This window comes from Pongo pygmaeus, chromosome 6, assembly GCF_028885625.2.
Source record: "Pongo pygmaeus isolate AG05252 chromosome 6, NHGRI_mPonPyg2-v2.0_pri, whole genome shotgun sequence".
Classification (NCBI taxonomy): domain Eukaryota; kingdom Metazoa; phylum Chordata; class Mammalia; order Primates; family Hominidae; genus Pongo; species Pongo pygmaeus.
Window position 1 is genome coordinate 122,594,060 of NC_072379.2, and position 24,924 is coordinate 122,618,983.

A 24,924-nucleotide genomic window follows, 5' to 3' on the forward strand; every position below is an offset into this window, starting at 1 on the left:
AAAAAAAAAGCTTACTTACAGACTTTAGTTGGATACCCTGTCGTATCTGGTCTAACAGTGCATCTCGTCCAGAGCAGGACACTGGCCGACTGTTCTGCTCCACTTTTTTTAGCTGAGCACCCTCTCTAATTTGATCTAAAAGAGCTGCTTTGTTTCCTGCAGTAGCTGGAACCTGATGGTCCCCATCAGAAGGCAGGCCAGGCGGGGGCGGTGGCCCAGGAGGAGGTGGAGGTGGAGGCGGTGGGGGTGGTGCCACTGGCCCTACCCCCAACACAGATGGAGGTGGTGGTGGAGGCCCTGAAGGTGCTGAGGAGGGAAGGGCTGGAGGTGGAGGAGGGTACATCCTATTTGGCGGTGGTGGAGGGACTGCTACACTTGGCCTGGAAGGAGGCGGTGGTGGAGGTGCAGCTGTGGGAGCTCTTGAAGGTGGTGGGGGAGGAGCGCCTCTTCCCCTGGCAGGAGGAGGAGGAGGACCTGAGTTGTGTGGAGGGGGAGGAGGAGGAGGTGGCCCTCCCCTTGATGGTGGTGGAGGTGGTGGTGCTGAAATGCAAACAGAAAAAAAGAAGGCATGCTTTTTTCTTCTCATAAACATCATATTGAAAAGTAATTCATTTTAACATGTATAAAAATCAAATAATACCAAAAAAGGTTCTCATCTTTGCATTTTATTTTACAAAGATACCTGAGCACAGATGATATCTCACAATTTTTTTTGAGAATTGTCAGCCTAAAGATCACTTTCTTATTGGTTCTTAAAAAAATATGAGCTAAAACAGAATAGTTTATTTTTTAGGAATTAGTACCAGTTCTGAAAGTAAGGGGAATAAACATTTTCTACTTTACAAAATAATAACAAAATATACCAATGAAATTAAACATTTTGTTAATTAGCATTATTTTACATTTTAATAAAAATAAATACCTTCCCTCTTTAAAAAAGAATCAAGTACACTTATTTTTTTTAAATAAAATCAATTCACATTCAGAATTACAGTGTAGCATAGCTTAATAGAATTCATTCACATTAATCTGCGCTAAAGCCCAAATATAATGCTTTTCTTTCAAAATGTAAGCCTTTGTCATTTAATTTACATTTGTACTTTTATAGTATAATGTCTGTATCTCTAAAAATTGTCTGCAATTATAGTAATGGCATTATAGGAGGCTGGCTGCTTCGTTGAAATGTTCAATTACTTATTCCAGAGACATGAACTGGTTATTAACAAATTAACTGAGAATTTCTATACACTGCAAAATTAAAGTTATTAACAAAAATTACTATTATTCTAGTAGTCATGATATTAGCATTCTTATTCTACATCAGTGAAAATGTAAGATATAACAGAAAAATAAACTTGGCTGAGCATGGTGGCTCATGCCTGTAATCCCAGCACTTTGGGAGGCCAAAGCAGGAGGATCACTTGAAGCCAAGAGTTTGAGACCAACCTGGCTAACATGGAAAAACCCCGTTTCTATTAAAAATATAAAAATTAGCAGGGTGTAGTGGTGCATGCCTGTAATCTCAGCTACTTGGGTGGCTGAGGCATGAGAATCCTTTACATCTAAATATCCTGAGACCAGTACTGGCATAATAATGTTTATGAACTACATAAGTCAATCTATCAATCAAAGTTTAAATGAACAATGGCAATGAAAAAGACATAAGTAAACTGAATGCCTAATTTAAAATGACAGTTAAGTTCTTCAGAAGAACTTTTTAACTGGAGCTTTTGCTTAACTACACTATTATGAGTATGCACAAGCTAGGAAGAAGAAAAGAAAGCAGTCCTAACTGCTTATAAAGAGATGACTGTTATATTGGAAAATTTAGAGTATTTTATCTGCATTTTACTGTGATAATTATTAAGACAAAACTGAAATACGAGGTCCTTTAAAATAAATATCAAATCTTAAAAGGTTATAAATTGTGCTCTCAGGTACAAAAGAAAATTTCATACTTTATCCAAGAAAAAGGATTTGTATTTCAAAATAGAAAGTTTACATTATTTATATTCTGAAAATGTGTATATTACTAATTAGAAAGTGATTATATTTAAATTACTACTTCTGAATTACAATAAAATCTGGTGGTTTATAGGATTCCTTAAGTAAAACATTTAGGCAACTATAAGTTTTTACTTTAAAATAGAATAGCTGTGAAGATTCTGTATGGATTTTTATGAATAAAGAGTAAACAAAACCTTGTAAAGTTTTTTAGTTATAATGAAATAAGTTAAGACATAGTGTGATGGGCCACATTAGTTGTCCATAAACTTCAACATTCTGCTCAAGGAAGGGTTCACATGTATGAATGTAACTGTTCTCCATGAAACTGACCTCAAAAGATTAAAACAAAACAGAACGCTGAATAGAGATAAAAGTTACCTTGCCTTCGCAGTTCATTTTTAACAGCTTCAACACCTCCTGTTTTTTCAATAAAGTCATATATAACTTTTGATGTTTCTCTGTCTTTAAGTTGTGCCTCTGAGATTCCACACATATCGAAAAGATTCTTCAATTCTGGATCCAAATTATTCAGCTACAAAAGAAAGTAACTGCTAACTATAAAAATATATCCCAATTTAAAAAGCATAATTTTAAGTCTCATCTGTGTCCTTCTGAAATTATTTTGCCTAAACTTTTAAAATGCTTGTATTACTTATGTGCTAACTAAAATATTTTATTTTAAAAAAAATGAACAGATAGATTCCCTATTTTATTCTTCTTCTTTTTTGTTCCTTGCCTTCAAAAAGAGGGCATCTCATTTAGATTTCTATTAGCCTATTCATGATTCAGACATCTTCAATGCCCATTTATTCTACCTTGTCCTAAGTAAGTATGTAAAAATCAGGAATAAATACAAAAAAAGTAAATTAATTTGACAATCTGAGAGCAAGGATCTTCTTGTAATCCCAAGCACCTTGCACAATGCCCAGCACAAAGAGGTGCTCAGTATGTTTGTAGAGTTAACATTGTAGCTATAACAAAAATAACCAAAAAGATTTTTTACTCCAATCACAAATAATATCTGTTTAAAATAATGTATCCAAATGCTGATTAATTTTTGCCAGCAGTTTCACAGTGCTATAAAACAACGGCAAAACTGCCAAAAAGAACAGGAGAATGAAAAGATCTGGAGAATTCAACAACTGAATATTCAGAATTTGATTATACTACTTTCTAGTAATTTGGTATACATTCCACTGAAATTACCACTTGGCAGAAATGATTTTCTTCTCTTGGCTTTCAAAGCACAAGGATTTTATTTATACAGTGTATAAAGCCAAGGTACACAAAACCTTAGTCTAAATCTTTAGAGACTTAGCCATGAATGACAGAACAATAATATGGTTTTAAACCTCAGTTGTATACATACATAAAACACAAGCACATTCAAATAGATACCAGAAACCACAAAAATGAATTAAAAAAATCTAAAATAGGCCAATACATTTCCACATACAGTTATAACGTATATGATTTGAAAACATACTTACATCAAAGCCTGTATTTGGATCCCAACCAACATGTCCAATGTGCCTAAAGTAGAAAATAGAAACAAAATAGAAAGACAAAATGCATAAAGGGCATTATAAACACAATATATATGAAATCCAATCTACATTTGGCTTTGAATTTTTGGTCTGAACTAACAGTTCTCACAGACATAACCATATTGTGATAAAAACTATGTACAAGGAGTCAGAAGAACAGGATTCTAGCCCTGACTCTGCTACTAACTGAAACTTAAAATTTTGTACAATCTCTCTGAGCATCTATTTCCTTAATTGTCAAATTAGCATAAGAGTCCAAGCATTATATATATGACGGGATAGGGGTTTCATAATGAGCTAATAAAATAATTCATATGAAAATGCTTGAAATATGTTATATAAATACCAAAGGTTTTTACTGCCCCTAGGCAGTATCTGTAAACAATTTCTAAATGCTATTTTTAGAGCAAAGTGATAAATCATTTTTATGTCCAATAATTAGCTGAAGAAACAACTTTATCTAATTTTTCTTTTCTCATAGTTGAAAAAGTAAATAAACCGTAAGATTCCAAGAACATCTATTGAGCAGCTGCCTTAAAAAAAAAAACAAAAAACAAAACTCCAATAAAGTGCATAGTTAAAACGGTATCCAAGTGATGAATGTACACATCCTCCCGAAAAGAAAAGAAAATTTTCTAACAAGTTAAAAATCAAGAACAGCAATGAATAAATCAGAAGTGAAGGTAAGAACAAAAGAACTGTCTTACTGGAAATTGCTTGGTGTTCCTATATCCGCCTTGGTTAATCTCTTCTTTTTAGCTTTTCCTTTCTTCTTTTCTTTGGTATGGGAGATGTTGTTGACTTGTGGACCATAAAATCTATTTGTTGTGATTTCTGGATTTTTTATATCAACTGTAGCCATGGGTAGATTAGGACCTACAAATAAAACCAAATTATATAAAAGGGATATAATTTAAGATAACAATGAAATACAATCATAATTTACAATTTAAATACTTCTTCTGAAATAGGATCACTTCATTATAAATTGTTTATATTTTAAATTTCTACATTTTTTTCATAAAGTGCTGCCTAAATTTCTAAAACCTGTAAGTTCTTGAAGAAATTAGTGTAGATGCACTATTTCAAAGCAAACTTACATTCTTATACCATTAAATTTCATAAAGAATATGAACTTCCAGCTAGAATTTAAATATAATTAGTCTAATCTCTTAAATTTTGATTATAATAGCCTCATACCCAACACATTGCTCAATAGTAAAGTGAAACACATCTTGTAACAAGGATAAAGAAAGTAAAGTATGTATCTATTTTTGTTTTAAATTTAACAAAGAAATATAGGCTTAACTCTTTGTTTCAACTTTACTAGTCAAGAAGAAAAAGGGTACTTAAAATTATTACTACCATTTTTTCCAAAACTGGCATACTTAAGTCAAATGATATTTTCCCCACCAGTATGCATACACCTTGACTATCAGAAGCATAGAATTTAAAAATTTAAAATGCAAACATTCTTAAAGCACTCATCTTGTGCAAGAATCAACAGTAAAAATGTCAAAGGCATCTTTCCATATTATTAATAGTATCTTCAGAAGTGGTACTAAATGTAGCACAAAACTTGTCTTACAATTCAAAATAAAATTCTTGATCTTAAAAGTATGAAAGTCTGAATGTGGAGCATTCAACTGAAAAATTTCTTAAAAATTAAACTAAAGGGCAACACATGTTCCTTAGAGATCCTATTTTTATATATGGTTCTCTGACAAATCCTCCTTTGAGACCAAGTTCCTCTGAGGTGACTACATTAACGACCACTTCCAAAACATATGAAATACTATCATCATTGTGTAGAAAAGAGTTTAACACAGCACACTTTAGACTGCTCTTCTTAGAAAGGACCACTTGCAAGGTTGGCCCTCAGTTGACCATTTGGGAAGTTGGATTTCAAGAGGGTTCCCACTATTCCCTGATAAGGTGGGCTTATTGTGTCTAAACTGTTTGTGCTAACAATGCAGTTTATGTTGAACATCTACTTTCCTTCTGGGAGTCTGGAATCTTGGTAAGTGCAAGGCAGGGGAGACCTATGTAACTAGCCCCCAACAAAAACCCTGGGCACCAAGTCTCAAGCTTTTCCTTTAGACAACATTTCACATGTTGTCACAATTCATTATTGGAGGAATTAGGTGCAACCTCTGTGTTCTCCACTGGGAGAACTCTTGGAAACCTGTGTGTGGTTTTTTTATGAACTTCATCCCACGTGTCTTTCCCTTTGCTGATTTTGTTTTATATGTGTTTTCACTGTAATAAATGTTTGCCATGAGTACAGCTATATATTAAGTCCTGTAAGTCCTTCTGGTGAATCACCACCTCTGAGGATGGTCTTGGGGATCCCCAACATAATCAACAAATGGCAAATAGAAATCTCAAGGCTAATGTATATTAGGTGATTCTTAAAATCCAACTTGACTGTAATTCTTCAATTATGCCCCAAACTGCCAAAGTATCCTACTTACTAAAATTACCTGAAAAAAAAAAGTTTATTTACATGGGTAAATTGTATATACCCTATTTTCTCGCAACTCTACTATTAAAGATAAAACAAAACTAAAACAAATTTATTAAAGCCATGTCACCTTATCAAAAAAGTAAATAATTTGGAAAGGTATATTTTTAATATCACCAAAATTCAACTCTTTTCCCTTAATATTCAAATCCTATTTATATATAATTTGTTAATAATCCTAAAGTTTTAGTTACAATTTCATTCAAAAACTCCATAGGAAGTTGCTGATATGGATAAAAAATCGTTTTTGGGAAAAATGAGAGTTAGTGAATAATATGGATAAAATCATTAAAAGCTTTTTCAGTGCCCAGGAATAATCTGAAAAATAACTAGATCAGTAAGTAAAGGTGAGTTAAGCAGTATCGAATGACCTTGAAAGGCTGATTAGGACGTGAATTTTCAAATTTGCTCAGGTATCAGATTTCGGCATTTATGTAGCTGTACAAAATAAAGGACTTACTGAGAATATCCAGAATGTAGGGACTAGAGGGTTGAATTGGGGTTACACTCAGACCTTCACAGACTTATCTGGTGGTCTACTTTTACTTCTCATTCTTCCCTTTCTGCACTCTCGCTTCTTATCTTTACCAGTCAGTATCAGCAACACCATCCACAATAAGGATGCTACAAATTACTTTGTTTCTTATCTTTATATCTTAATAAAATTTAAGAATTAAGACAGAATTAGGAGTATCAGAATTAGGTACTCCCTGGCCAGGCACACTGGCTCACACCTGTAATCCCAGCACTTTGAAAGGCCAAGGCGGGCGGATCATGAGGTCAGGGGTTCGAGACCAGCCTGGCCAATATGGTGAAACCACGCCTCCAATAAAATACAAAAATTAGCTGGGCATGGTGGTGTGGGCCTATAATCCCTGCTACTCAGGAGGCGGAGGCAGGAGAATCACTTGAACCTGGAAGGCAGAGGTTGCAGTGAGCTGAGATTGCGCCACTGACTCCAGCCTGGGTGACAGAGCAAGACCCCGTCTCAAAAAAGGAAAAAAAAAAAAAAAAAAGAAAGAAAAAGAATTAGGCACTCTCTTTATTCATATGACTTTTCCTGAACTAAGTATTCAAACAGCAACTACAATCAGACTCACCAGTAAAATATAAAAACAGAAAAAAACAAAAATATTTTCTGCCACTTTAGCTTATATAAAAGCCATCTATTATACTATAGATGACTAGCGCGGAAACACAGTTGGATAAAGTTAAGTTTAATGATTTAAATTATCCAAGCTAGTACATTTTTGAAAAATCAGCTTCTTATAACCTTGATTTATAACTCAGTAGAGAAAGTAATTCAGCTGTCTCTGAGGAAGATTCAAGAATGAGGATAGGAACAAAATGTAAGTGATATGTGAAACGAGTAACAATGTTTAACTCATACCGTAATCAGACTGTGTGTTTCCCCTCTTCCTCTACCCAAAAATCAGGCATGAATATATTATTATGCATCAACATTATCTCTTTAAGTCATTATAGATGAATTTCATTCGTACTAGTTAAAACATTATTTAAGTAAGCCTATAAAGAAAAATCCATATAATGGAGATATATAGAAAATTAGTATTAGATGGGAAATTAGAGTTTCTTTTCAAAATCGCCTTTCATTTTATTAATGAAAATGAAGGACAGTAAGAGTCAGGTGATCTTTATAAAGTCATATGATTAGTGACAGAAGCAAAGGTGTATTCTGATATCTTGGTTCCTAGTCCACTACCCTTCCAATTAACTATTTTACTTTTTTTTTTTTTTTTTTTTGAGATGGAGTCTCACTCTCTTGCCCAGGCTGGAGTGCACTGGCGCCATCTCGGCTCACTGCAACCTTCGCCTCCCGGGTTCAAGTGATTCTCCTGCCTCAGCCTCCCAGGTAGCTGGGACTACAGGTGCGTGCCACTAAGCCTGACTAATTTTTCATATTTTAGTAGAGATGGGGTTTCATCGTATTAGCCAGGATGGTCTTGATTTCCTGACCTCGTGATCCACCTGCCTCGGCCTCCCAAAGTGCTGGGATTACAGGCGTGAGCCACCGCGCCTGGCCAACTATTCTACCTCTTATATCTCTTACACAAAAGTCAAACTACAAGGTGGATAACACCGCTAATTTTACAAATGCCATAATACATTCTTTGTTTACCAATTTTTCAGTTTTCTTGGTCTGTGGTCCAACAAGTCATTATTCAATAAATATTTAATAACAACTTACAGAATTTAGAAAAAAATGGATTTCTAAATATTCAAGAGGTTAGGTACTTGGTTATTTCTGTTGACAATGGTTATTTACTTTAGAGTTTGAAGATGTTAGGAAATAAGTTTAAAATGGTATTCTAGAGCCAAATTAAGTATCTGTTTCAAGCGACACACTAAAAAAAGTGATAACCTGTTTAAGGTATAGAGCCATTTTTTAAACAACGTAAAGTATATGAAAGATTTAGTAACAGATGTACGTACTCAAGTCATTTCTAGTAAAGTTTAATTATTCCATTTATGAAATTACACTCATCCTAAGAACTACTATGTAAACATATAATGAAGGCGGGCTGTTTTCCTTCTTTTTTAAAAAACAAATGACAAATTATCTCCTTCTGATTAACTGTTGCATGAAAAGGTTTTTAAATGTTCTTGTGAACAGACATGTCTAGTTAATTTTAAATCTAAAAGAACTCAAGTTTCCCATTAATTACATAAGCAGCAAAGAAGCCTCACCAAGGAAAACAGTTGAAAAACAGGTGGCCTAGAGGCCTCTGATGTCAAGCAGTCACGAAGATGAGAACAAATCATTGGAAAGCCTATATGCTAAAATGTGAGATTGACCAATAAAGAAATTAGGAGTGAGGAAGATACTGAATTGCATTTTAGGAATGTATGTAAATTCTACATAAAGTATCTTTTTAATAATTAAAATTTGAAAAGGTGTGGTAAACTGATAATCTAAATAAGGATCCAAGACAAAGCACCTGCATAGCTACTGGAGGACATGGTCCAGGGGCCCACTGCCACCTAGTGGTGATGCACCAAATACAGTAAAGTAATAATGTTGCCTCCCAAACAGTGGTCTCCACTTAGTGGGGAAAGCAAGATAGTTGAATGCAAAGCAGTTTTAAAATATTACAACTTGTATTAATAATTATTTATTTCATTATTTGTGTATTAATATATTAATTCCATATTATATGTATATTTTATAAGTATACAAGTATTGGCAATACATGCTGTGTAATTTTGTCCTTTAACAACACTATTAAAAAAAAAAACTTTCCATTTATTTAATGAAAGAAGTCTAAAATCACTGAGCCAAATGATTAAAACTAAAGATTTAAAACCAATAGCCAACTCAGAGAAAGAAATTACATTTAATTCTTTTCTCTTTTGAGATGGAGTCTTGCTCTTTTTGCCCAGGCTGGAGTGCAATGGTGTGATCTCGGCTCACTGCAACCTCCGCCTTCTGGGTTCAAGTAATTCTCCTGCCTCAGCCTCCCGAGTAGCTGGGATTACAGACACGCGCCACCATGCCCAGCTAATTTTTGTACTTTTAATAGAGACGGGGTTTCATTATGTTGGCCAGGCTGGTCTTGAACTCCTGACCTCAGGTGATCCGCCCGCCTCAGCCTCCCAAAGTGCTGCGATTACAGGCGAGAGCCACCGCGCCCGCCCTGAAACTACATTTAATTCTAAGTGGGTCTCTTAGTAGGGGTAATAAAATTATGAAACACCACTGTTACATAAAGAATTTTCAAATTCTATCTATTCATGGAAACTAGATGCCTCTTCAGAAATTCATTTTATAAATGTTCATCCCTCCATATTCACAGTTCCATATCCATGCATTCCACATCCATGGATTCGACCAACTGTGGATTAAAAATAAAAATGGATGGGTCCATCTGTTCCGAACATGTACAGATCATTCTTGCTATTATTCCCTAGACAATACAGTATAACAACTATTTACCCGGCATTACTTCTCAGCCTTTTGGCTAAGATCAAATGTACCTAGCATTTACATTGTATTAGGTATTATGAGTACTCTATAGAGGATTTAAAGCATATAGGAGAATCTGTAGTTATATGCAAATACTATGTCATTTGTATCGCAGATTTGAGTATCAATGAAGTTTTGTATCCATGGGGGGGATCCTGGAACTGACCCAACATGGATACATGTATTTACAACCTTAATTTTAATTATATTATTTCTACAGCATCTACACTTTAAAATATGGGGTTACTTTCCCCAAAGTGTTTCGATGGCACCACTAGAAAGTCTTCTCTGTTGGTACTCAATACTATATATATTATCCAAACTCAAAATAGTGTAACAAATTCAAAAAGGTTGAAATACTAGGCTTATATCAAGCAAAATTTCTAATACTACATTAAAAGTTCACAGATGAGTAACCTGTGACTCAGCTGCTTCTGTTTCTTTTCCCTCTGCCACGTACTAATTTATATATCCTGAGAGATGATATTTACCCTGTGTCTCAGTTTTGCCTTCAAAATCATCTTGACATAACATAGTGGTTAAAGGCCAGTCTCTAGGGTCAAATCATCTGATGCTGAATCTTGCTTCACTACTTACTAGTTATGAGACCTTGGAGTTACCTATCTGTGCCTCGGTTTCCTTATCTATAAAAGAGATAATAGGAGCTACTTCAGAAGGATGCTGAACAGCGCCTGGCAGGTAGTAAAAGATCATTAACTAGTAGTTGCTATTATTATTGTTGTCATCATCTTCATCAGAATAACTAATATTTATTAAGCACTATGCTAAGCTTTGATTACTTCAATCCCCGTAACAGCCCTAAAAAGTATTAATATTTCTATTCAAAAGAAAAAGTGAAACTATACAATATTTGGTACCTGTCAAGCACTACTGAAGGTAGTCAGGCATTTAAAAAATTAATAATAAGGTAAATAACCCAGAATTTAATACAGCAACATTTGGTTCATGTTTCTGTATCAGGAAAAGAAATTTAAGGACAAAATCAAAAGGCAACGTATCTGTTTAAAAGAAACAAACCCCAATAATCACCAATAGCTGTCATATATTAATAACTTTGTACTACGTAAGTTTTCCTTGAATAATCATTCTAGGTTCTGATAAGAGGATTTGAGATATGCTTTTAAAAAGCAGCCATTTTCTCCATCATAACAAAGTGTCCTGGAGAATGGTTCTTTACCTTCATAGAGTCAGGGACCTCATTTAAATACGACGAAAGCCATGGATCCTCTCTCTCCAGAGGAAAGAACATATTTAGCACATAATTTCAGGGAGTTTAAGAAGTCTAGAGTAAGAATTTCTACCCTGAGACCTTATCTTTTACATCCTGGTATTCTGCTTTTACTCTCTGGTATTCAATGTTTTTTAAAAAATGAATTCATAATACTTCAAGTGGTCATTATCAAATTAAAGAGCATTATACGGAGCTAAATTAGTTCTAAATACACCACAATAGTAGGTGTTCATTCTGAAAGAGGCTTCATATAATACATAAGCAATATGAAATAATACTTTGAAATAAGAATGAAAGGTAAATCTTAAAGTAGGAAATTAACAAATATGCTAGACAAAATGTACTGCCTCTAGGAAAAATGTTAAGGCCCGATTGTATACTTAGTCAACTGTGAATCCAGAATTAAGATATAATAAGTATTAGTGATCTTCACCCTATGTATTCTTTCTTCTTGTTAGAAAAATATCAAAGAATATTGTTTCCTAAGTCTCATCTGTCAATCACTAATTAAAAATAGGAACACAATAAACTGTATAATTTGATCATAGATACTAAAGATTACTTACTAATGTATGGTACATGTTTCCACAAGGATTAACATATAAAAGATACTAAATATTACTAATGTATGGTACATGTTTCCACAAGGATTAAACTGTCATCTAAAATCTTAAAAGATTAATAATTGTCAAAAAGCTTACCATTTGGGGGATCTCGTCTTTTCTCTGTTAGAAAATAAATTAGAAGAATATTATTAAATATATGTAAGACAACGTCGACATAAAAAAATTAATTCACTAAACTGTCTTATTTCTAAATTGACGTATGTGTGACTAAGGAAGATTTTTCCGAAGACCCGACATTTAAGCAGAGATCTAAATAAAATAAGGAAGGGAACAATATATTCAAAGGCCCCAAGGAGAGTGCATGCAACATGAAAGAACATCATGAAGGCTGGACTACAGTGAGCAAAAGGCACAGTGAAAGGAGACAAGTAAGAAGGAAAGTCAGGGACTAGATCATGTAGGGTTCCACAGGCCATGGTTAAAGACTATAGAATTTATGTGTATATGATAGGAAGCTCTTACAGAATTTTAAATAGAGAAAGTGATATAACCTAATCTACAATTCTAAAAGTTTACTCTGGCTACTATATAGAAAACAGATAGTAAAAAGGATTGAGTAGCAGCAGGAAGACTAGCCAGAGAGCTAGTGCGGCAGCCCAGCTGACAGATCTTGGTGGCCTGGATTAGGATGGTAGCAGCAGAAATGGTAAGAAATAGACAGGACATGTTTTTGAAGGCAGAGTCAATAGGACTCTGATAGGATTTATGAGGGACCATGGTGAGCCTGAGGGATAAGATGGAACAAATGCCTTTTACTGAAACAAGGAAGATTAGTAGAAGAATAGGAACAGGTCTGAGTGGGGCTAAGGTTCGGGATACAGGACATGGATCAAATATTCTGCTCAGACGTGTTAAGTCTAAAGGCTATTCTGCCACTTGAGTAGACAGAGTCTGAAGGTCAGGGAAGACGTGTCAGTACTGAAGAAAAAACTTTGAGAGTCATTGGCATACAGTTTTTGGAACTATAGGACTGGATGAAAGCACATGTTCTTTCTCCTGAAACTGATCTGCTTAAGATGATCTTGGAGAGGTTCCCCATTCCTACTCACCCTTCTCCACTTTACAAGAGAAAGACCTGGTTCACTGTTGTCGAGTAATAGTTCTGCACCAATTAATTTAAAGCTTTATACTATCCTGCATTGTTCTATAATTGTTTTATATGCGTTAGAGTTGTCTCACACACTAAACTAAGCTCCTTATGGGTTTTATAGTATATAGTATTAGGAACAAAACAGAAAGACAAGGCAATGTTTACAGATCTTGTTAGCAACTCTGCTTATCTGCTTCTAAGCTTACCTAAAGTCTTTGTTTACAAAGTATAAAATACTTCTAAAACTTCACAAACAATGCTATCACAAATGCAAAATTAAAAGTCAATATATATGAAATTTTATCAACAAAAAAGGTTATTGGATTGGGCCCTTCAGTAAATCTAAAAAAAATAGTTATCAACAAAAATATTATTTATTTTAAGGTAAGGACCACCAAATTTTTTTGTAAACAGTAAATATTTCAGGTAATAGTTTTGGCTTTGAGGACCATATAATCACTGTCATCACTATTTAACCGTGTTGTGGCAAAAAAGTAGTCAAAGACAACATGTAAACCAATGAATACAGTTAAGTTTCAGTAAACTTTTATTTACAAAAACAGGAAATGGACCACACTTGTCCCATGAGCATTAGTTTGCTGGCCTGATTTAAGTAATTAAAAAAAGGGTTACCAGATTTCCTTTGTCGACGGCCCAACAGGTCTGTAACTGCTTTTCGAAATTTTTTTGCTTCTTCTTCATTGGCAAAATTAAGAGCAACTTGACAAGTCTGAAATATTTTCATCACAAAGGGGAAACAACAGAATGTATGAATTTAGCTTTATATCATAAAAACAATGAGCAAAAGAAGTATATTTCTAAAGAACGAAAGGTTAATTTTACTAGCAGATAAGATTATTTTATGATCTGAATAACTTAATACAAAAACATGAAGAAGTTCAAGTAAAAGATTACTATTAGAGAAGTTACCTATCACAGCAGACACAAATACTAATTTGAATATTTCATCTTCAGCAAAAAAATAAAATAGTAAATTGAATGTGATCTTTCAATAAGGCTCTATAAATAATTTGGATTAGAAAAGGCAAGCAATGAAAAAAGTAAAGATGGCAATAAAGAAAAATATGACTTACATCTCCAGCAAAGGTATGAAAATATCCTCTAGGACTATTATATACAAAGTTATTGTATAGCTCTTGTTCCCACAATAGTTTCCCATCCTAGAAAAAAGTTAAAAATTAAAATAAGAACTACCAAAACATAATCTCTAGGAATGAAACAAAGAAGATGACTCATATTAAGAAAACTGTCTATATTAAAAATAACTTTTACATGCACACATGTAACATTTATAATATATAGCGTCACATAATCTAATCAGTAATTTCTTAAAACTGTAAATACTGGATAACGTATCTTTCATAAAACCTACATATCAAGTGAGTTTAATTCAGCTAAGATATAATCTCACTAGCCAACCATTTCCAAATTCAGTTACTTGGTCAAATACATAACCAGAATAATTACTAGGTCATCAATGTTACATAGAAGGAATAGGATACTTTTGTACATGAACTGATTACCAAAGCACAGTTCCACCAGCAATATTTAGACAATGTACTATCAAACACTGCCGGAATACTTTATGTTCTTTTCCTCAATTTTATAGATGTGAGAGGGTCAAATATACCTTCCTTGTACTGCTAATTAACCATCTTCAAATTCTTAACTTTTGCAGAGTACCTTTCTAATTATATACTAGTATAAGTAGTATTAATCATGATGCAGAAAGAGACTGATAATTAAAATGTATCAAGGTTAAACTATGGGTAAGAGTGCCATGATGACTGTCATATCTATTGCCATAGTATAAAAAACATGTTTAATCTTAATACCAAAGGTGACAAATTATCAGTGTCCAGCAATTGGAAATAAGTGGTTAGAGAAAGACAGTCATTGCCCTATTCAGAAATGCAAGGTTCTACCTAGACCACAATTTAAAAATATGTAAAATACACTGTTCGCACATTATAACCACTGCAATGGAATCCCTTTCTTCTTAGTGGAGTAGTATGTGTATGCCATTTCTAAATAGTGCTTCTCAATGGTTGTGAGAAATATGTCAAAGCACCTGGGGGTTTCTTTCAAACTATGTGTGTGTTCCCTACCCCCCAGAATCACTGCCATAGTAAGCCACTGCTAGTGACTACTAGTAAGCCACTGCTAGTGACAGAAGCATGTCATATCTCTCAGCTGTCTTGGAAGCAGACATTAAGAAGCACTAATTTAGCCCGGGACTGGTGGCTCAGGCCTGTAATCCCAGCACTTTGGGAGCCTGAGGCAGGAGGATCACTTGAGTCCAGGAGTTTGAATCCAGCCTGGGCAAAATAGCAGAACCCATCTCTACAAAAAAATACAAAAATTAGCCAGGTGTGGTGGCATGCACCTGTAGTCACAGCTACTCAGAAGGCTGAGGTGGGAAGACTGCTTGGGCCAAGGAGATCAAGGTTGCAGTAAGCTGTGCACTCCAGGCTGGGTGACAGAGCAAGAACAAGACCCTGTCTCAAAACAACAACAACAACAAAAGAAGCACTAATTTACCAAATACCATAACTGAGATCTCATTTAATCTCAGTGAAATACTTCATAACAGAGCAAGATGGTTATCTGATTTTACAAATAAAGCTGAGACCAGAGGTGTAAAAATCTCTTGACTGTTATCTATCAGATCATTATTAGCGCCCAAGAGTTTAGAGGCAGTTTTAGTTTTTTGTAATTAAAATCTCATTGCACTTATTGCCACATATAAATATTAATCATGGAGGCTTACTTACAGAAAGGTTTTTTAAAAAAAATGGAGACTTCATCTTAGCAAAATATTTTTATGACAACTGTAAGAAATGAATACCTAACAAAGGGTATCCAATCTATACCAATGTGATTTATGATTGGGAGGGAGGGATATAAAGCTATGAAAATCTGAATATATCTATCATGAGAAACAACATAAGGAAAAATGAGTAGCAAACAGATTTTTATAGATATTGAAATGTTTTAAACCTGGGCTAAATAATAGTACATACTGAGCTAAAATATTATTTTGTTGTTCCCTGAACAGACTATCTATGCTATTCTATAATGAACAAGGTGGAATAAAAGAGTATCATTAAAAAAATATAGTATAAAGAAAGCCCAAGAACCAACAGGCATAATTAAAAAAAAAAAAAAGCCTTAATGTGTGGTAGCAGTAGAAAGATAAAATAGGAAACTATTCACATTCTGGCTTCAGACATGTTCCCATTTGGTCATGATTTCCGTATGTCAGTATCTAAAAACCAAGCTTCACTCTTCTAATATTAGTTTATGTACAAATTTAAATATCACATATACGATAAACAAATCTAAACTAAACTATAATTGATACAGAAAACCTAATCACCTAGTTTAAAGTGAAAGCAAAACAAAACTCACCTTAATGTCAAATATTCTTAAAAAATAAGATCTCTGTGGATTGTCCTTAACAAGACAAGCAACACCACTGCACTTCTTTGACCACATACAGTTTCGATCTGCTGCATATAACTGCACCACTGCTGAAGACATAGTCTGCAAAATATAAAATTTATAACCGTTACGTTCAAAATAATATGTAGATGATCATAGCCCCTGCTGACAGCTTGACTGCAACCACCCAGCTAAGCTGCTCCTAAATTCCTGATTCACAGACACAAGGAGATAATAAACATGTATTGTTATTTTAAGCCACTAGTTTTTGAAGTAATTTCTTATGTAGTAATAAATAATAATCATATAACAATAATTACTGAAAACATTTATTGATGCTTAAAATGTGTTAGGAAATGTGTTAATCACTTTTAAATATAGCCTCATTTAATTGTTATTATTATGATAACTTCATTTTTTACTTGAGAAACCCGACACTAAAGAGGGTAATCTGCCCAATACCACACAGCTAAACGGCAGAGCTGAAATTCCAAATCCAGGCAATTTGTGACTTCAAATCTAGCATTCTTACTCCCCCTATTACACTGTTTCCCAATAAAGTGAACACTTAAGCAATGAAGTAGTAGCATTAGTAATGGCTGACTTCTATAAAGCAGTTAAGCACTTACCTAGATAAGGACTGAGACAAACTTGAAAGCAGTATTACCACCCTGGAAGGCAGATTATAGTATCTCCTTTCTAAAGTGAGTTTAAGATTGTAAGCGATTTGCACAAGGGGCCACACAGTTTTAATGCTATACTGAGGATATGAAAAAGATTTGAATGACTATTGTCTCAATTTTACCAAGGATAGTCCCTAAATAGAACCCTTTCAGATGTATAGGAAGGAAGCTAACTCGTTACATGCAATGGACACTTCAGGGCATTAGGATTTTCCAGTACACCATGTTGCCCCTTCCTCAAGACTATATCATGAAAAGGTGTAAACTAATTTTATTCTAAATTAAGTTTATTTTATAACCTAGAATGTAACTATTCAACCTTAAGTTTCTATGAAAGTGATACACACATATACTGATAAAGCACTTACAAATCCTCTGAAAGCCATAATTATGTTTTCTGATCCAGTAATTTCACTTCTAAACTAGAAATTAAGAAAATCATTTAGAATATAATACTTCGTATTTTAATGTAAATATAAAAATAAAATATTTCATATAAATATATATTTTTTTAAAGAGGAAGAATTGAAATAACCTAAAATAGGAGGTGATTAAGTAATTATGGTACCTTAGTTCAACGGAATTTGGGCTCTGTAATAAAAAATAGACTACATTAAGATTTGAAGATACGCTGTTTTAGGTTTACTTAACTATGCCTGAGGGGTGCCCTCTTTTGGTAAGAGGAATTTCAAAGAACAATTATATGCACAAATCTTTTATAACTAGGTACTAAAGTCAGAAATGTAAGATCAATATACTGTTAGGATCAAAAGTCCATAAAGACTTGCTCAGATAACAATGTTCAATGTTATGTTTTTAACATTACAGACCAAACTCAACCTTGAAATTCACACACAGTACTGAGTAGGACACAAAGGAACAGAAAAATTTCTACAAGAGTCATTAAAAATTATGATGACTTAAAAACAAAAAACGTGTATCCTGGGACACCGGGTTTCAAAGAGGAGACTGAAGAATGTGGGACACTTTTTGGCCTGCTCAAAACACACTTGTGTTTGCAAGTGCACAATCTCAGGATGATAGTGCCACAGACATCCTGCTGCCAGCACTGAAAACTTCAGAAAAATGGGTCTTGCATACACTATCTAAAGGTATCAAATAGCAGGCTGTAGAATTCAAAAATCAAACAAGCAAATTTGTTAGTTCTAAGGAGAATTCATATAAAGTCTTTTTTAGTATGGTACTGTCAAAATACGTTCATTTCTAAAAAGAAAAGCAATTAGGAAATTAGATGTACCAAAATGAAGATCTAAAAATCTCCCTACTTCACTTTTTACCAGAAATCAAGAAGTAACAGCTCACAAAAAAAAAAAAAAAAAAAAAAAGTTATTCAATAGGGTCTGAAATTCCATTATGAAAATCCCCTTGCTAGCCAAAGGACTAAATATTCATGATGTTATAAATATTCATGTTGTAAAACATCATATGGCTATATATGTGAACTTTAAAAAACAAAACAAAACAAAAAAAACGCTAACTAAAAAACATTTAAACCTTTAGATAAACTTAAATTCTTAAAACACCTGCTTAAGAAGTAAAGACTAACAATGCTATAATTTTTCACAGACAGGATACTGCATTATAAACATTAAAACTAAAAAAACTATTCAAAAGCAATTTTCAGTAACTGGATTTTCAAAAATTTGCTACACTCTTATTATCAATCTAAGTGTCTATTTCATTAACTCTTACCTTCATCTGGCAGTCTGAAAATGACATACCACAGCACCTTGTAAAGCCTTTTCTAATTCAGAATGATTACAGTGAATATGAGAATAACTAGCATACATTTAATACAGTATATTAATGCTAGACAATATAAAAACAATCACTAATCCCCACACTCTAGATTGACAGTGACTTAATTAAGTTTTTAAAGACATTCCTTCCATTCCTTTAGGTAATTACAACGAATCAATTCCATTCCTTCTTGTCTTTCGTAATTAAGAAGATATTAATGAAAAACAACCTAAGAACAAGTGCTTAGGAAGGGAAATCTATTTCTTATTACCCTAATAATGTTAAGGTTAAAATCTGCTAATTAAAAGGAAAAAAAATACTGTATCAACTTTGGTAGAAACAGAACCTGTCGTATCTTGTGTATTCCTGATATTTCAGTACTGAGTAACTGTAATGACATATTCATTCTCAGAACTATGATGATCAAGGGCAGGAAGAATATGGGGGATGTATTCTAGGAAGTGAATTCCCTCTCACTGTCCTTCTGCATGGGACTTCCACCCCTTTGAGGTTGACTCTACACCAGTCAAGAAGTATTTCTCTGATTCCTTAGGTTGAAATGACTTTTTTTGGGTTTTTTTCCCCCACATTTCTGAAGTGCTTGTTTGTGTACCTTGTGTTACTCTGTTATTCCACTGGTCTTACTCTAAATCAGAATAATTTTGTATTGATTTCCTAACCACTAAGAAGACTGCAATTCCCATAACCACTTAAAGTAGTTCTGCAAGCTTGTACTTTCATTCCACCTATACTTTGTCCCCAAGTAAACAAGTATTTGTTAAAAACTACATGTTCTGATTTTGATAATGATACTACAATAATAAGAGAATGACTCTGATTTTAGGATATATAGCCTGAAATATTATAAAGAGGCATTATGTCTGCAACTTATTCTCATGTTATTCAGAAAAAAATAACATGCACGTATACATATATATAGAGAGAAAAAAACATGGTAAATGTAATAAACATTTGGCAAATCTGGATGAAGGATATATAGAAGTTCTTTGTACTGTATCTGCAAGTATGAAATTATTTCTAACTTTAACAAGCACAAATGATTCATTAAAATGTATGACCCTTAGCTCTCTTTCACAACCACAGCAATCTTGAGAAGGTGGTCCTCTCCCCAGAGCCATTACTACCTCTATATATGTTAGCCACTGCTGCAATGGCCCAAAACTAAGAAAACTCCCACTTCCTCCTATTCCCTCTATATGTGTACCAACTTTCTTAAAAGTTCTATCCTGCGTAAGACTTAAACCACAAACATTCAGCACTTCTACTGTTTAAATTCCTTTCACATTTTCAGAACAACCACATTATGTAACAGGTCAGAATAAGAATTTTAGATCAGGAAAATAGGTATTTCTTTGACTACAGAAACAGCTAGACAACCAAACGACTAGAAAATACTAGGAGTCACAGGGATCCTTGTTTTTAGCCATCAACTGCCTACAACAAATACTAAGATGACTTAATACTGAATAACTGAATATTTAATAACTGAATATTTAATAATAATTAAAATAATTATTTTAATCTAATAAATACACAATGTTGTTAAAGAAAATATTTAAACATATTTTATCTTTTTCTTTTTGAGACAAGGTCTTGCTCTGTCACCCAGGCAGGAGTGCAATGGTGAGTGAGATCGCTCACCGCAGCATCAAGCCCCTAGGTTCAGGTGATCCTCCTACCTCACTCAGCCTTCTGAGTAGCTGGGACTACCAGCACACACCACTACGATGGGCTAATTTTCTAATTTTTTGTAGAGATGCAGTCTAACTATGTTGCGCAGGCTGGTCTCAAACTCCTGACCTCAAGTGATCCTCCTACCTTGGCCTCCTAAAGTGTTGGGATTACCGATGTGAGCCACTGTGCCTGGCCAAAAATATATTTTCAGTAAATATCCAAAATACACTAAATGTGGGGGGAAAATCATATGACTTAATAAAATAAAGTCTTTTCTATGATCATGTTGGCCTAGATTAACAGTCAAATACTCCAACTTTTATATGTACACATGTATCTGAATGTGCATTTGGCCTCAAATGTCTGAAAACTAACATGAGAAAATCCATTTTAAGTCTTCTCATTATATAAAAGCTAAGATTTAAATACATTCCTAGATGCTCTGATGATATATTTACATGAAATGACCTATTATTACTCTGAATATACAGTTGGCCCTTGAACAATACAGGTTTTAACTGTATGGGTCCACTTACATGCAGATCTTTTTCAATAAATACAGTCAGGACTCCATATCGCAGGGTTCTGCATCCGCAACCAAACGTGGATTGAAAAATACGGTTATTAGCAGGATGAGACACCCACAAAACAGGAGGGCAGACTTTTCACATGGGTGGGTTCTGAAGGACCTCAGCATGTGTGAACTTTGGTATCTGTGGGTGGCCCTAGAACCAATCCCCCATGGATACTAAGAGATGACTGTAAAATTTTAATCTACACATTATAAAAAGTAGTATAAAAGAAATGCAGAGAATTCGGTTGAATTCTTACAGTTTATTATGCAGTGATCTCATGAAACAATGTTCTAAATAATTGAAGTAGCAACACCTGTTACATGCCCACCTCAAAACCCAATACAAAAATCATAAATTTAAAAAAGAAAAACAATGTATCTGGCAGGGAACAACAACTCCTGAAAGTGGTGGGTATCAGTAAGAACTATCCAGGAAAAGAAAACACAAAAATTCACTTTGAAGAGAAGGGATCTTATCACCTGGTAATTTCTACAACGAGAAATAACCAGAAAAGAAAAGAGAAAACAAACAAAAACAGTACACGTTTTAAAAAGAATACGGCAATGACAAAAGACTCCACAAGAAATAAATTTTAAAAAAAGCAAACCTGGAGGAATGAAGGAGGAAAACCACAAAAGCAAAAAGTAACAAACAGAATCTCAACACTGAAGAAAAACGGAGCCAGATAAAAACAGCTGCTATCTTAGGGAACAAACACAGAGAGTCTTTTAGATCTTAGCAGCTTTTTAAGAAAATTTCTATGCCAGACATATTTGTTCACCAAATGTTTATGAAGAACCTACTATGTACAAGGGACTGGGATAACTGGGGGTGAGGACAAGAATGAAAATGAGGGCAAATACAAAAATGAATTAGACAAGGTCCTCATAAAACATCTAGTTAATAAAGGTGAGATCGGCATTAATAACTATCAAAATGCTACTAGGAAAAATCAGTATGTAAGAAAAATGTAAAACTTAACTAGTGTAGGAAGGCTTCCCTGAGGTGACATCTTACCTGAAGAATGAAAAAGGGTGAGTCAAGTGAACAAAGCATTGGTGAGGAGTAAGTATGGAGGAAATGGCATTCTAAGTAGACTCATCAAAAAAGACCCTACCACAGGAAAGTTTGGTGAACTGTGTGGAGTAGGAAATAAGAAAGAGAAGAGTGGCATGGATTGAAGACACAGATTTAATGTTAAAGTAATACAAAACACAGCTCAATTCTGTGATTTAAAGAGATAAACAGCCATATACAGTTTGGAAACCTTGACTGGAGATTTGGTACAGTAGCACATCATTCCTGTAATGGCCCTTGATTCAAGTTCTTTTTTTTTTTTATTTTATTTTATTTTTTTATTTTTTTATTTTATTTTTTTTCTTTTATTATTATTATTATTATTATCATTATTATACTTTAGGTTTTATGGTACATGTGCGCAATGTGCATATGTATGTATACATGTGTATACATGTGCCATGCTGGTGCGCTGCACCCACCAACTTGTCATCTAGCATTAGGTATATCTCCCAATGCTATCCCTCCCCCCTCCCCCCACCCCACAACAGTCCCTGAAGTGTGATGTTCCCCTTCCTGTGTCCATGTGTTCTCATTGTTCAATTCCCATCTATGAGTGAGAATATGCGGTGTTTGGTTTTTTGTTCTTGCGATAGTTTACTGAGAATGATGATTTCCAGTTTCATCCATGTCCCTACAAAGGACGTGAACTCATCATTTTTTATGGCTGCATAGTATTCCATGGTGTATATGTGCCACATTTTCTTAATCCAGTCTATCATTGAAAAAATGCTCACCATCACTGATTCAAGTTCTTATATATTATCTTCCTCCACTTATGCTGGATTTGTCTATGTGACTTGTTTTGATGAAGAAGACACTGGCAAATGGAAGGAGAAGCCGGAATGCTTGTACCTTGTAGCTTGCCCTTTTGGAAGTGCTGCCCTAAAACCTGGAATCAAAGACCACATGGAGAGCAAGGCCCTAGTCCATTTCAACTGTCCTTTCTAAGCCCAGTCCCTACATTCTGGTGAGATTAGTCACCAGCAGACCAATCACTCAATCTACAGAATGAGAAATATGTTGATACTGCTATAAGTCACAAAGTCATTGGGTGGTTTGTTTGCAACAACAGATAACAGACGTAGGAGATTGTTTTAATATACTAAAAGACATATGACCTATAAGAAATGGCTCTACGTCTTCCTCCACTCCATTTCTACCAGTATAGTTATGACAAATTTTTGGTTACAAATCATAAAAGTTTTAGACCTCACCTTCATTATCAGTGCACATTCCTGTTTGGAACCATTTAAAAAATCACTTTATTATATACAAAAGCCATATGGAAAGGTGTATGCTAGACAGCAGGCTTAGGTCATTCACAACCACACACCAATCTTATATACTGCCTATGATTTAAATTCATACATCCAGAAAATTGCAATGTATTATGTGGCACAGACCTTTAGCATTACCAGTAAACAATCAAAATTAGATGTTAAAACTAAAAATGGCAAGTCTTACTGTATTCTCCTTAACTTTCTACTACCAGAAGGATAATCATATACAGATAAAGGTGAGAGGAATACTGATCTCATTATAGACTGGGTTATATTTGCAAATGGGTGAGGACACTGTGTTAAAAGGGCACCTCATAGGTGTGGCTTGTTCTCTTCTGTCCTACCCTGTAACTTAAGTGGATCTACTTAAAAGGAGTTTTTCCTCTCTCTTCTGTCTCCTTTTCCTTCTGTTTCTTGCAAATTCAGTTGGATTACGGTAAAACCTGAAACTTGGATCTGGATTTTCAGGGAATAAAGTTGGAAAGGGGGTACCCTAGGAGTCCCAGCTCACCAATTAGTTTATTTTTATTTCTATTTATTTATTTATTTATTTAGACGGAGGCTCGCTCTCTCACCCAGGGTGGAGGAGTGCAATGACACGATCTTGGCTCACTGTAACCTCCACCTCCCAGGTTCAAGCAATTCTCCCACCTCAGCCTCCCAAGAAGCTGAGATTATAGGAACCCACCATCATGCCCAGCTAATTTTTGTATTTTTGTAGAGATGGGGTTTCAGCATGTTGGCCAGGCTGGTCTTGAACTCCTGACCTCAGGCGATCCGCTTGCCTCACCCTCCCAAAGTGCTGGGATTATAGGCATGAGCCACTGTGCCCGGCCCAAAGTTTAACATTACTAGTGGAGCCCCAAGTCCTGATAACAAGGGGAAAAAACAGAAAGAATAGACAGAGGGAGGGAGAGTGCAACTGCAGGATGGAGGGAGAGAGAGGGAAAGAGAGAGGGAGAGAGAAAGAGGGAGGCAGGAAGGAAGAGGGAGAGAAAGAGAGATTTTTGTTTTTTTAACTTTGCTACTACTCTTCTGTGGAAACAGTTTGGGATGAGAGGGTGAAAAGTAGTTACTGCAGTTGCTGGTGGGATGTGGGTATTCCTGAATGCTAGAGCCAAATAGCACTTAACACCACTTCACCATATATTTTATCAAGCATATAATCCAATCCCCTCATTTTACAGGTGAGCTCAATTTATTTGCCAGAGGTCACATATTATACAGCTTTGGATGAATTTCCCAATCAGCTGCTAATTATATACTCAACATACACTACATAATTAGCGATTCATCCCAATTCCTAATTTGTCGTATTTTTGCCCTATGCCAGCTAAATGATCCTCCAAGAAGG

At 34.6% G+C, this 24,924-nt stretch overlaps 1 protein-coding gene across 1 annotated transcript in view; it reads right to left on the bottom strand.

Annotated features, from left to right (window-relative positions):
- The window catches only part of WASL (WASP like actin nucleation promoting factor), a 69,205-nt gene that overhangs the window by 10,407 nt on the left and 33,874 nt on the right, over positions 1-24,924 (bottom strand). The window contains exons 2-9 of the mRNA XM_054496734.2: positions 16,464-16,598; positions 14,126-14,212; positions 13,665-13,761; positions 12,017-12,040; positions 4,262-4,430; positions 3,498-3,540; positions 2,386-2,539; positions 20-540 (exon numbers count right to left, since the gene is read on the bottom strand). Coding sequence (XP_054352709.1) covers positions 20-540; positions 2,386-2,539; positions 3,498-3,540; positions 4,262-4,430; positions 12,017-12,040; positions 13,665-13,761; positions 14,126-14,212; positions 16,464-16,598 — 1,230 coding nt within the window. The remainder of the gene's footprint in view (positions 1-19; positions 541-2,385; positions 2,540-3,497; positions 3,541-4,261; positions 4,431-12,016; positions 12,041-13,664; positions 13,762-14,125; positions 14,213-16,463; positions 16,599-24,924) is intronic.